The sequence below is a fragment of the Priapulus caudatus genome, unplaced genomic scaffold (genome assembly GCF_000485595.1).
Source record: "Priapulus caudatus unplaced genomic scaffold, Priapulus_caudatus-5.0.1 Scaffold127, whole genome shotgun sequence".
NCBI classification, from domain to species: domain Eukaryota; kingdom Metazoa; phylum Priapulida; class Priapulimorpha; order Priapulimorphida; family Priapulidae; genus Priapulus; species Priapulus caudatus.
Genome location: NW_014577188.1, coordinates 105,092 through 119,530, shown reverse-complemented (window position 1 = coordinate 119,530; position 14,439 = coordinate 105,092). Strand labels below are relative to the sequence as shown.

The window sequence follows — 14,439 nt, the reverse complement described above, 5'->3', positions numbered from 1 at the left end:
CGGCACATGACGGCACATGACGAGCACATGACGCGGGCACATGACGGCACATGACGGCACATGACGAGCACATGACGCGGGCACATGACGGCACATAACGCGGGCACATGACGGCACATGACGAGCACATGACGCGGGCACATGACGGCACATAACGCGGGCACATGACGGCACATGACGCGGGCACATATTGCGTGAGAATTGATGACGAGGGGTTAGTTCTCTTTAACCTATACTGAGGATGTGAGTAGAGGGGAATTTCTACACATGCGTGCGGCGTAAATATACACGTTTCTGTAAATCTCGTGACGATTATCATGCTTGATAACATCAGGATAACATTGTATGCAACCACGATAAGCAATATGATTGCAACCACGATAAGCAATACGGCCGAATTTGAGAAATATGAACGACAGAATTGAAGTGGGATATGTATTACCATGCGAATATAGTAACTTAATCTAACATAAAGTATAAAGCTATAATAAAATTATTGCGATTGAATTTCGTTAGGACGTTTATATTAATTATTGTTTAATATCTAAAATAAAATTAGTATATTAATAAATATTGTTATTGCATTCGAGATACAGCAGCACTGTTGTATAGAACAAACATTTTCACGATCCTATCTGTGTCAGACTACATAGCTACGTGGCAATTTGGTTTCAGTATTTAGCCAATCGAAATGCTCGCTTTGCGCGTTCAGTGGACCATTCAACAGAGACGGTGCGACGCGGCACCTGTTGCAAGCGAGTGAATGCACAGTTGACCGTCGTGTTCTCACTCACATAAAGAACGTAATACGCAACGACAACTATTTATTTTAAGCTCAGTCAATGGTATCCTTGTTGGCATATATCGTTATAGTCACATCATAATTTTGCAATTGCATGACGATATTCCGCAAGGCTTCTTATCTTACAGTTTACACGAACGACTGTTGCGCAACATCTGTGAATTGTCGTCTAGATTTCACAACGTATTCCGATATTACACAGCAAAGGAATATTGACAGAGCTCAAACAGCCGCTGCTTTCAAAATGTATACGAGATTTCTTGTCGTGTGTGCGTTGCTGATACTCAAACGAATTTCATTAGGATACGCAGGTAAGCTATTTAAAGTTTTTGTCTAAATAGGAAAGCAGAACGAACGGTAATGGTAGATTTTCACTTACAACAAGTCTGCATGCAAGCACTTATGTAATCAATCATCATTGAAATTTAGAGCAACCTAAAAAGTGTAAATAATGAGAAAGCAGATCTCGAACTGCACAGCTAGTTTGTTTATAGATTGCGACTAGAAGTTGAAACACGTAGCTGTTGAAAACGGTACTTTTGTTTGTTTAATGTCACATCTCTGCAGCTGCGCAGCAGGGGAATAATTCACAGCGGCCTGCAAATGTCATGTATTTAATGAACTGAGTTATTTTGCGAGGGTTTGTTAACAGATTAAGAATCAATTCCATGAGTTTGCGAGAGAGGTCGCGGTGCTTATATGCATCAGTGATTAATAAAGTGCAGCGTAATATGCTTTCAAACGAGTTTCGTATTCGTTATCTAAATTGCCACTATAAGTGCTGAAATCTGTAATTGGCTTACAGCGGGACGATAGTTTATGGATAGGCGAGACAGAAAAATTGGTACAGGTCATGCATCTGAGGATCGAGAATCGATTCAGGAGATGATAATACGCTGTGGCTATATGCCCGGCAGCCGGGCACGGTCTTCGTTTTCCTAAATGCCCGGCAGTTCTTAACCCTAACTCTAACCCTAACCCGAACCCTAACCCTAACCATATCAAATAGTTACCAGGGTACGGTCCGGCGTACTCAGGGTACGTTCCGGCAGTACCCTGGGGGACATAGACCCTATGAGCCACAGTGACGAGTAGACAGAAGCGCACGTTCGCCCACGCGCGCAAATACGGATGCACGCGGATATAAGTGAAATAAAACATAGATGTAGATATTTTAGAGGAACATAATTCACGACGCTGCGGGTTGTTACCGTTTATTCACACGCCTCAACGTTTATTAACGGTTTTTACCCAATAGTATTGGGTAATATTACCCAATATTACCCAATAGTATAGGTGTTCCCACCGGCGGACATACTAGAAACAATGACTGCGTCTCTACGCGGTAGGATAGTCCAAAATTGGATTACTTACCATTACGAGATGGGCAAAAACAGATAATTTGTTCTCGACTTTTCATCCGCTTATACTGAGAAAATAAACTGCGTTTGGCAGCATGCAGAAGGCTGTACGTAGCTGTGTCTGTGTTTACGTTCGTGTTCGCCAGGCAATACAATATACAACGATCATATCAATGTACGTACCTGACGGATTTTGCGATGATGCAGATAATTACAAACATCCTCCGTGTGTACTGTATTGTTTGAGTGAACAATCACGCTCGTCATTAAATCCGTTAAAATCAATAATCAGTGCACAAGATAACTGCGGCAAAAATGCAGGTAGGCCTACCTGTATCTTTTAAATTGCACCGGACCTAAACCTAATATTTAGCACGCTAATGACTAAATTGAGGGCGTGTATCTATGGCGTGGATGCGAACTAGGAGGAAACCCGTCGATTTTAATCATGCGTTTGTTTGTGCATGTATGGTCACGGGCTGTAAATATAAACAACTTCTTGATAATAGTGATAATAACGAATGTGACGGCGATGCTATCGCTGCAGTTGGATATATCTTCAAAAAATCTACAGGACAGACGAAATAAACCAACAGTCACAGCTCGAAGACGCGTTAATCGCATCATTTCTAGGTAATATCATAGCTTTCTTTTATTTGATTGCTTCTTATATTGTATTATATATATTTTATTATATTGTATTATATTATATTGTCCAGTATAGTTCTATTCACGTGACATCTATAAAAGAAACGTCATGAACGCGTCGATATCGAACTTGATAGCCGACAAAGGTAACCTTAATAGACTTACGTAATTAGGTACCATATATATATATATACACGCGCACACACTCAGTTACGTACGCACATGCACGCGTGTGTACGTGATAACTTGTAAGATGTCTGTAATTAGCGATCTATGTGCGTTCGGTGGTATATTGATTTTCTTAGCTTGATAGGATTTTTTTACAGAACCTGCAGTATTGCTATAGAATTTTTGCCAAAATGATCGCCCCCATTGTGTTAAAAGTGAGCTTGTCAATAGTCAAATATCCTTGTTTTTAAAATATCGAAATGCCCCCCAGCGTAGCAACCATTATTATCTGACGCATGTTGCGAATACTTGCGCCCGAATGGATCACGAATCGGCCGTGCAAGTAACATCAATTTTAGCGAGCATACGCGCGTGTAGCTGAAGCTGGAGATTTGCTATAGACTATAATATGCCATATACTGCAACGCGTTGAAATCTTTTTCTTAAACTTGATTCAATTTGACACTGATTTGAAGGCTTAGGTGGCAGCAATTACAGCCATTACTTCAACCTTTCTCACAACGTTCCGGTTTTTTTTTATGAACGTTGACGTAGCATAGCAGTTTAACCAGAAACGACATTTGCGAAAAATCACTTCTTACCATCTCCATTCACGTTATATTAACCATATGACGTTTTAACCATTAACACTTAACATGTAACGGTTATAACCATTTAACGTCATATTAACCAAATCTCACATAATTTTCTTCAGGTTACTTCGATTGAGATTACCTTGTGCTTGAGATTACCTTAAAGAAGTGTTTGTTGAGATCAGACATCGATTGCATGGACAGGCCGCTATTCGGTGCCAGCAAACGTAATGGGATCTTGACACATGGTGTGTGAATACGTAATGTGCGAGCACATGACGGGCACATGACGGCACATGACGCGGGCACATGACGGCACATAACGCGGGCACATGACGGCACATGACGAGCACATGACGGCACATAACGCGGGCACATGACGGCACATGACGGCACATGACGGCACATGACGGCACAGACGGCACATACGGGCCACATCCACGCGGCACAGAACGGCACACTGACGAGCACTAAGAGCGCAGCAGGCAACGCGGCGCAATGACGGCACACTGACGGCACAGCTGACGATCACTTATGAGCACATAACGCGGGCACAGTGACGGCACATACGAGCACATGACGCGGGCACATGACCGGCACATGACGGCAACATGACGAGCACATGACGCGGGTCACATACGGCACATAACGAGCGGCCCACATACGTGCACATGACTGTCGCCACATATTTGCGTGTAGAATTGATGACAGGGTTAGTTCTCCTTAACCTAATACTGAGGATTGAGGTGAGGGGAATTTCTACAACATGCTGTGCGCGTAAATATACACGTTTTCGTAAATGCTCGTGACGAATATCCATGCTTGATAACACTCAGATCACAGTTGATGCAACCGACGAATATCAATTATGATTGCAACCACGATAAGCAATACGGCCGAATTTGAGAAATATGAACGACAGAATGAGTGGGATATGTATTCCGATGCGAATAAGTAACTTTAATCTAACACTAAAGTATAGAAGCTACTTCATAAAATTAGTTGGCGATCGAATTTCGTTAGGACGTTATATTAATTATTGTTAATATCTAAAATAAAATTAGTATATTAATAAATATTGGTTATTGCATTCGAGATACAGCAAAGCACTTTTGTATAGAACTAAACATTTCTACGATTCTTATCTGTTCAGACTACATAGCTACGGGCAATTTGGTTTTCAGTATATTAAGTCCAATGCGAAAATGCTCGCTTTGCCGTCCAGTTGGACCATTCTAACATAGACGGTGCGACGCGGCACGCTGTTGCAACACGAGTGAATGCACAGTTGACCGTACGTGTTCTCACTTCACATAAAGAACACGTAATACCAAGCGACAACATTTAAATTTAAGCATCAGTCAATGTATCCTTGTTGGCATATATTTATATGTCACAGTCATAATTTGCAATGCATCGACGACTATTCCGCAAGGCTTCTTATCTACAGTTTACACGAACCGGAAATCCTTGGTGGGGTTTTGCGCAAACATCTGTGACATTGTCGTCTAGATTTCCAACGTATCCGAATTAACGAGGAAAAAGGAATATTTTGACAAGAGCCAAAACAGGCCGTGCTTTCCAACAAATGTAACGAGATTCTGTCGTGTGTGCGTTGCTGAAGCTCAACGAATATTCATTAGGATACGTCAGTAAGCTATTAAAGTTGTTTGTCGTAGAATAGGAAACAGAAACGAACGGTAATGTAGCATTCACTTACAACAGTCTGCAATGCAACAACTTATGTAATCAATTCATCATTGAAATGTATAGAAGCAACTAAAAAGTGTAAATAATGAAAAGCAAAATCTCGAACTGGCGACAGCTAGTTTGTCTTATAGAGCGACTGAGAAGTAACACGTAGCGTTTGAAAACGTACTTGTTTGTTTAATGTCACAGTCTCTGCCAGCTGCGCTCAGGGCAGGGGAATATATTCACAAGCGGCCGCTGCGAATGTCATGATTTAATTAACCTGAGTTATTTTCGAGGTTGTTAACAATAAGAATCAATTCCATGAGCTTTGGCGAGAGCAGGTCGCGGGCTTATATGCATCAGTGATTAATAAAAGTCAGCGTAAGTAAGTGCTCTATCAAACGAGTTCGTATTCAGTTAGCTAAAATTACACACACCACACCACCACACTGCTGAAATCTGTAATTGCATTACAGCGGACGACTAGTTAGGATAGGCGAGACAGAAAAATTGGTACAGTGGTCAATGCATCTGAAGGATCGAGAATCGATTCAGGAGATGATAATACCTGTGGCTAATGCCCGGCAGGCTCGCACGGTCTTCGTTTTCACTAACCATCGGCAGTCTAACCCTAAACTCTCAACTGCTAACCTAAACCTAACAAAAACCCTAACTCTAGCCTAAACCCTAAACCCTCAACCCTAACCCTAATCCTAACTCTAAGCCTTGTTTACTGAGATAGACGCCTAAAATAAAAATGCCGGCATTTTAGAAATCGAAGAACCGTGCCCGCATCCGTCAGATATAGCGTGCCGGCCTGCCGGCATATAGCCACTCTAATGAATAATAATCTAGTGCAATGCATCTACATAAAATAAATTGCAGTGCAAATTGAAACCACAGCAGAAATATCAAATATCGATTAGGGTCGTTCAGGTACGAGCAGCAATCCAATAACTGTAATAAAGGGCAGTATGCAACAACTTAACACACTTCTACATGGTATTACTTCGGGGTTTATTTTCATTGTGAGTTGAGAAAACCGGCAGAGTAAACAGACGGGGCCGCATCGTTATCATTCAGTTGCGTGAGGCATCATTCATATGTACGTAGTTAACGTGATCTTAATGTAGAACATCAGGACAATTAATCATACTAGGGCCAGCTGATATCGAGATTGATAACTGGCGATGAATATAAAAGTCGATGGCGTCTACAATCGAACATTGGCAGCGGTACATGACATGTCAACGTGAAATGACAGGTGCGATAATGTTTAGAGTTTTTAACTATTGTAAAGGTTCGAATAAATTCAAGTCGTGTTATACAGCGAACATAGGATTGTCACAGTGAAAAACGTCCGTTTTATTCGCACTAGCACTCTGTCGTCATAGACCGGCCTACGTTCATCTCTATCCGCATGCCCCTTTTATACCTTACTGGGCGTGCCCTTAACCGTCGTACAGCGTCCCTTCTCGCCTCGGCCGTCCGCTTCGCCATCTCACCTATTGTTTCGGCATCGCCATTAGTATGACGAACGTTGACCACCGCTGTCTATCTCTAGCGTCAATTTTGGACTGTCCAAAACCCAACCTTTGGTTCTGGGACGGCCGGCCAACGCTGTCCCGCCGGTAAGCCTATAGAGTATTCTGCAGCGTTAGCTTCTAACATTGGGGCTTATGAAGTATGATTTAGCCCAGCTCTAGGCGACAGCGTGCTCGCTACAATCTACACCTTTCTGTGCCCTCTAAACTAATCGCCCGAATCTGCCGTTGCAATAATACCCAATCTCAAGCGTTGCGATGTTTAATTATCAATGTGCTGTTGGATACTCTATAGAGTCGTTCGTTCCCCCCGCCTCTACTAGATTTCTCTAATACTCGTCCACTACGCCTATGCTCCTATTCCCTACTATTTCAATATAATTTTCGCTCTCGTGATTCTGCTTCAATGGTGGAACTATCATGAGTCGATGACTGAATTTTTTAGTGTCACAGCGAACTCGGTTATATAGAGCGCTTAAAATCGTATGCGAGATGGCTATACGATAAATAGCATAACAAATGTTTATATCTGGAAACATATAATAAACACACCACACACACACCAGCCACGCACACCACACACAACACACACACAGCACACAACTCACACACTACACACACACACACTACACACACACACCACACACACGCATACACATAGACACACACACACACCACACACACACACTGCCAGCGAATAACGCCAACGCACATACAGACACACTGGCACGCACGGGACGCACACACAATGCCACACACACACACACAACACACCCCACACACACACACACACAATGCGCAACACACACACCAGACACACAACATACACACACACACTACACCGTCACGCACATACAGACACACGCACGCAGCAACGCACTCCACACAGCACACACACACACATCACACACACCAACAGAGAGGAGAAGAGAAGAGAGAAAGAGAAAGAGAGAGAGAGGGTTACAACTTTACATTGCATAGATACACCGCGATATTATCTGGAGGAGGTCGTGAAGGCAGCTATCAGGTGCGCGGGGAGGAAGAGGGAAGAGAGGGGAGAAGGGGAGAGCGGAGGTAAGGCGAGGAGAATGAGGGAGAAGAGATAGAGGAGAGTGGAGGGAAGGAGGAGAAAAGGATAAAAAGGAGGAGGGAGGCAGGAGAAAGGAGGAGGAGGGAGGGAGAGGGATGGAGGAGGATGGATGGAGGGAGGGAGGGAGGGTGCGAGGGTTGTCATAAATCAAATTCAGTTAGCGGCATTAATTGCTTGTTCTGGCGTGTACACCATATATCTGTTTAGGTCCGCTCGATTATCTTTTCGTTATTTTATATGTCGTACAGTTCCGTAAAAGCAATATTTATTAGTCTAATGGTGCATTTTGATAGTGGTCTGTAGGGCATCGTAGTGTATCGGTCCAGTGACATCGGCAGGTCTCTCCAATCCTTCACACTGTTTCTCAAAGTGATCCTGTAAAAGTTCAATATCACGTACGCAAATGAAGCGCAGTGGCGATCATTATTTAAATAATAAATGCAGCTTCCCTGTGTGTATACATACATGCATAGTAGATTGCCGAATATTCCGCCAAAGCAGGGGTGGCACCAGGCATTGCCGGACACAAGGCGAAAGTCCCCGATGGGGGAGCTAAAGAATGTGTGTATGTGTGTGTGTGGGGGGGGGGCTATAACGAAGAAGGGGTTATATGATTGCACATGTCAGTGACCACATTGGGGCCAACGACTAAATCTAAACCTAGGGGTTGCGTATTTCCCCACAGAAATTTGAGTTTGAAGTGGCGTCCTGAGCGTTTTTAGTAGGAAATAATTGCATTGACTATATCTGTATAGTTGTATATTGTAATATATCAGATAGGTACGGAAGAATAAGCCCTTCATCTTTCTAAAAGTTATTGAGATTAGCATGGTGCTATATACATAAAGAGTGGCTGTAGTTTTTCGTAGATCGTTGCCCCGTCTAGTAACTTCCATTTTTCTCCGGCAGGGCTCACCCCCTGTTTTCCTCAGACGCTCCCACTAACCTAAAGGTTTACAAATGTCAGAACCGAGACATAGTTATAGTGATTATGTCTAATTCTTTAGCCATGGAAAACCTTCGGGATTACATCTGTCATTCTGATGGATGCATCATCACACTCGTATACATATAGCTGCTGTCGATCGTCGAATCGACGTATGGTAAACTGATCCCCGCGTCTTTGACCAACCCTGCTAGGCATGCTTCCAAACGAGTACAGCGGTCATAGTGAAAAGTCACGTTATCTTCCGTTTGTCGTTACTAATGTTGTATTGTAGGGCTGCGGGCTAATTAGGGCTTTGCGTCTATACTTCTAACCCTGGCTAGTTATTGTTGTTTTGGTAATGACGCGGGATGTACGGCATTATTATATACGTAGCCCCACCACGCGCTCTAATGATTATATATATATTCTAATGATTACAGACAATTGCGCGTTAAATGTCACTAATAGTAGAAGCAGCGGGTGAGAAACTGGTTCGGATTGTATTGAGTCCGGGTTGTTTTAAGAAGCGTATATAAATAGACGCTCGGAGAGACGGAAGAGTTAGTTACCGAGTTACGGAGTTACCGAGTCATTACCCAGAGGAGATACGACGATGTAGAGAGATAGACGAAAACGGAGATAACGGGACCTAGGCACGGTCACCCACCTAGGTTGCCGTATGTATATATTTTGTATGTGTTCGTGTACTAATAAAGTCCTAGTTCAACAATGAATCTGTGACTACGTCATATTTACTGGCTGTCACAATTAAGAGTACGCTGCGACAAGTTCCTGCACGGAATTCATCACTAAAGTCACAGTACAATTCAAACTCTACTAGGCAATGATGGCGAAAGGGTTAGCCGGCGTTGTAATCATAACCCAAAAAGGAAAAATCATGATGTCGATTCTAAACTGGTCAGATGACGATCTTCTTCTTTCTACGGCTCTAATATTCAGATGCTCATTGATAGTCAGACGAGGTTGCATGACCAGTTTTAAAATAATATCCCTTAATGTATGAGCTTCATTGTTGGCTTTCAAATAAAATCGGATGCAGTAAGGCAGAGCCGTAGCTCAGTTAGATCTTTGTGAAAGATGGCGGGGCTGCGTATATAAGCATTAAGAGAGTTGAAACATGATACTAGTATAGATAAGTTTTCCTAGCTGTCACCTAATTAGAAAACCGCCTTGTAGTGCAAAGAACTCTCGCCCGGTTAAGCCACGCAAAGGTATTTTTATAATAATGTTATGATTTAAATTTAATGAATGACATTTTTTTTATTGGTGTCTTAATTTAGTTCTTACATTTTGCTTAATTAAAAGCGTATCTTACAGCAAAGCGAGCAATATAGAGCATGTAATATGTCGTGGTCTGCGCAGATTCCGCGGTAAATATACAATTTGTGTACCCACTGCAATCTCTGTGTAGACAGTCAATTATGGCACGCCTTTCAAATTAGTTTAGCAACATCTTAAGCTACTTGATTGCCCTCCGAACATACACGCTTATTCTCGTTGTTGTAATGTGCTTTCGATCGATGGCAACCGGTTTTGCCGACCGCGGATTAAATTATTCTTCGTGTCTTGGCAGTGGATTTTGCTGTGTATCATCTATGTCCATTATGACGATGTTTATTGGCACGGGAATGGAAGTGTATGTGCCTGTGCGTGCGTGTATGAGCATCTGTCGATATGTTTCGCGCGTATGTATTTGTGCGTGCTTGTGGGAGTTGAGCTGAGATCGCTACGGTAAGAATCGGTCGTGAATGCAGTGGAAGGTTTAATAGTGAGGTAGGTATGAGCCAGATATACGTATGTCAGACATAGAGCTGAGTTGTCGGAGTTGAAATATGACGCGGTACGGATCACGCTAAAGAAACTTAATTACTACTAAGCGGAATTAGATTGACAATAATGTTATGTTCTCCGAATATTACATGCGATACCGCATAGAGCGTTTCATCAGACCGATATGTAAATTAAGAAATTCATTTCCTATCATATAACAACTATCATAATATCTTCTTCAACGGGCACGTTAAAGGTTAATTTAGCTACAAAAATTGGCGAGAGCGCTTAGAATGGTTACGCTGGCTTGTAATGATGAGCAATTCATCGTTTATGTAGACGCGTCCGAAATTATAGAAAGCGGGGCGCCCAAATATATACGCCGGGCAATCACTACAGCTCAGAGCATCGCGTAACAACATGGTAGGAAGTCTGTCTATCAAAGGCACGGATCAATACAGAGCGCAGAAAGCATGTCGAGCTCTGTAATCTCACGGCACCCGCAAGGGACAAATTCCCGCTGTACTGACGGCGTCACTTTGCTGAATGTCCGCGCGAATTATTCGCGACACGTACCGCTTCCAGCTAATGTGACACTCTGACGCGGTGCTATGTGCAAGCTAATTCCTGAACGACACTATATGACTATATGACTATATGACTATATGACTATATGACTATATGACTATATGACTATATGACTATATGACGAACTGATGACAATGTAGCGAAACTCCCCGGAATGCATGTTATACATCGCCTGCTATCTATGGCAAGCAACATATGTTCAACCTAACTAACATGACCCAAGAAGAGCGCAACGTAAGCATGCTTTTACGTCAGCACAAATAGAAAGCAATAATATTTACAGTTTCAGAGTAAAATACTATTAGTCGCTATATGTACGTATGTCTATATAATTTTGTGTAATGATTTTACTACAGAAGAAGTTTCATCGGGAGAGCGACAAACTACTGCAGGTTATTCCTCAACACAAGCGAAACTTCAAACAACAGAAGAACGGCAAACTATGGGAGAACTTACATCATCGGAACTTCAAACGACACGAGAAGTTTCGTCGACACAAGCAACATCTGAAACTGCAACAGAAATTACAGTATCAGAACTTCAAACCGTTGTAGGCGTTTTATTATCAGAACCGCTAACAGCGACAGGAGTTTCATCACCTGAAATTCAAACTTTAACATACGGCCCATCCGCAGATGTAGATCTTCAGACGAACACAGACACGCTGTCAGCAGCATCTAAAACAACTAACGAGGTCTCATCACCAGTACCTCGAACTACGACAGAAGTGTTATCAGCAGAACCTAACACTACAAAAGATGTCTCGTCATTAGAGCCTCAAACTACAACAGACGTTCCATCAGCAGAACCTCAAACCACAGCAGAAGTTTCATCAGCAGAACATCAAACTACAGCAGACGTTCAGTCAACAGAACATCAAACCACAGCAGTCGTTCCATCAGCAGAACATCAAACTACAGCAGACGTTCCATCAGCAGAACATCAAACTACAGCAGACGTTCCATCAGCAGAACATCAAACTACAGCAGACGTTTTATCAGCAGAACCTCAAACTACAGCAGACGTTCCATCAGCAGAACATCAAACTACAGCAGACGTTTCATCAGCAGAACATCAAACTACAGCAGAAGTTTTATCAGCAGAACCTCAAACTACAGCAGAAGTTCAGTCAACAGAACATCAAACTACAGCAACAATTCCCTCAGCACAACGTCAAACTCCAGATGAGGTTTCATCAGCAGAACATCAAACTACAGCAGACGTTTTATCAGCAGAACCTCAAACTACAGCAGAAGTTCATTCAACAGAACATCAAACTACAGCAACAATTCCGTCAGCACAACGTCAAACCCCAGATGAGGTTTCATCAGCCGAACCTACAACTACAGGAGATATTCAGTCAACGGAACTTCAAACTACAAACGAAATTAGATCAACAGTTGATTCATCTACTACTTTGCCAGATATGATGTCCACATCAACGGCTATAGAGCCAAGTGAGGGCTTTAAAAAAGTGAAAGGACGTATTCGGATAACAGATGGATTCGAGTTTACAACACAATTGGCAATCAGTACGTCCATAGAATTTCAAGATGCAGAGGATAAAATGAAAGAAATGGTAATTTTCCATTACTACAGTTTACGCGTAAACACAATAACTGCAGTCAGCTGTTATATTTCGCCTCTGTTATCGGAATTGATATAAAACCATTACACGTTAATTGCACGAGGCTATGATAGCGATGATATCGATTAAACCGACAACATTAAAATTGATGATTAAGGGTTGTGAGTCTGAAAGCGATTCTGTTCCTTATTGACTTCATGAAGAAATGGTTGGCAAAATGCCGATGCTAAAATCTCGTTACTGGGATTACTGGTAATTATCTCTTAGTGGTTTTAATTTTATTTAATTATTCTAATACTTTATGGTTAGTAATTGATTTTCGTAATAGGATTTGTGTTAAATGTGTAAAACGGTGCGATTGCGCTTTCTGTTATTGCAGTTGTCACGACTATTTGAAGATAGTTCCATAAGAAACAGATTTATAAGAGTGTCCATACTGAAGTTCAGGTGAGCCGATGAAACACTACCGTAGTCATATTTAAATTACAATTTCCTGCATACATTAAATAACCGCACCATTCGCGAATGTAATGTCGAACTGCAAAAAAGCGTCGTTATTGTAGTTTATTAAATGTCGTTAGTGTAGATTAAATCTACTCATACAGTGTGAGAGAACATCTGGTAAAATCTATCGGGAAATGCTCAGACGGTCACTATAATCAATGTACACCACTGCACTACACGATAGCTGCAAGATCCAGTTTCTAAATAAGAAAATAAGATCTTCAATTTCTGGATCAAGATGACGGGAATTCTCTGTCTGATTTCAGTTCGGGATCAGTATGGGTAGATTTTCTGCTTTGGATTACAAGCAACTCGACTACTCCAAGTGAATCAGTGGTTCAGGAGGTAGCATCGGCCTTTATAGAAACCGTTGAGCGACTAGATGGCAATGTAACTGGATATAAAATCGACCGCATATCTCACTCGTTTACGGGTAAGTACAAAATTATCGTAAAGTGTACTGCATACTTCGTATTTTTAAGAGCATCAAATAAAACGCGTTTTTAGTTGCGTTTGTCATAAATTGTAGCAAAATATTACACCTAAATATTTTGCAGCAGAGACACTGAAATGACTCAGGTTATCTTACACTATGCACGCGAAATGTCACCCGTCTTACCCACGTAACCACGCCAGCAAGGCTACTAAATTATTAACATTAGCCGTATGCGTGTCAATAATCCGTTAATACCTGACAGTTAGAAATATCGACGAACGACGCCAATATGAATAATACAGAATAAATTAAAAGTGGTTATATAATGTTTGCTAGCGTACTCAAACTTTAATCGGGAGCCCAGGGCTGTGCTGCGAATCATCGATGGTGTTAAGTGGTCGGTCACGCTACGCGACGGTCGACAGCAATACACGCAGGACCTAAACATGACACTCACTCAGCTGGTAAGCAGTTTATCAAGAGCGCATTAAGTATACTTAATTATATACTTAAGTATACTTAATACGCTCTTGACTTTATTCACAAGTGTAGTGTTTGTGTTGGCCACGCACTTCCTCCCATTCGCTGCACCACTCTTTTTCTCTTGTTCTCTCGCTCTTTCTTCATTTCTCTCGCACTTTCTGTCTGTCTGTCTATTCGCCCGTCCGTCCGTCCGTCCGTCCGTCCGTCCGTCCGTCCGTCCGTC

The 14,439-nt window shown here is 42.1% G+C and overlaps 1 protein-coding gene across 4 annotated transcripts in view; it reads left to right on the top strand.

Moving 5' to 3' along the window:
* The first annotated feature begins 752 nt into the window (after nt 1-752).
* Nucleotides 753-14,439, top strand: part of LOC106805801 (cell wall protein AWA1-like) — an 18,830-nt gene continuing 5,143 nt past the window's right edge. The window contains exons 1-6 of one of the 4 annotated variants that reach the window (XM_014807540.1): nt 753-1,113; nt 11,562-12,328; nt 12,395-12,784; nt 13,173-13,240; nt 13,564-13,730; nt 14,070-14,197. In XM_014807540.1, the coding sequence (XP_014663026.1) occupies nt 897-1,113; nt 11,562-12,328; nt 12,395-12,784; nt 13,173-13,240; nt 13,564-13,730; nt 14,070-14,197 (1,737 nt within the window). In that variant the 5' untranslated portion in view covers nt 753-896. Of the gene's footprint in view, nt 1,114-9,395; nt 9,504-11,561; nt 12,785-13,172; nt 13,241-13,563; nt 13,731-14,069; nt 14,198-14,439 lie in introns of those variants that run through there. The other 3 variants (XM_014807538.1, XM_014807539.1, XM_014807541.1) reach the window with 3 other exon arrangements.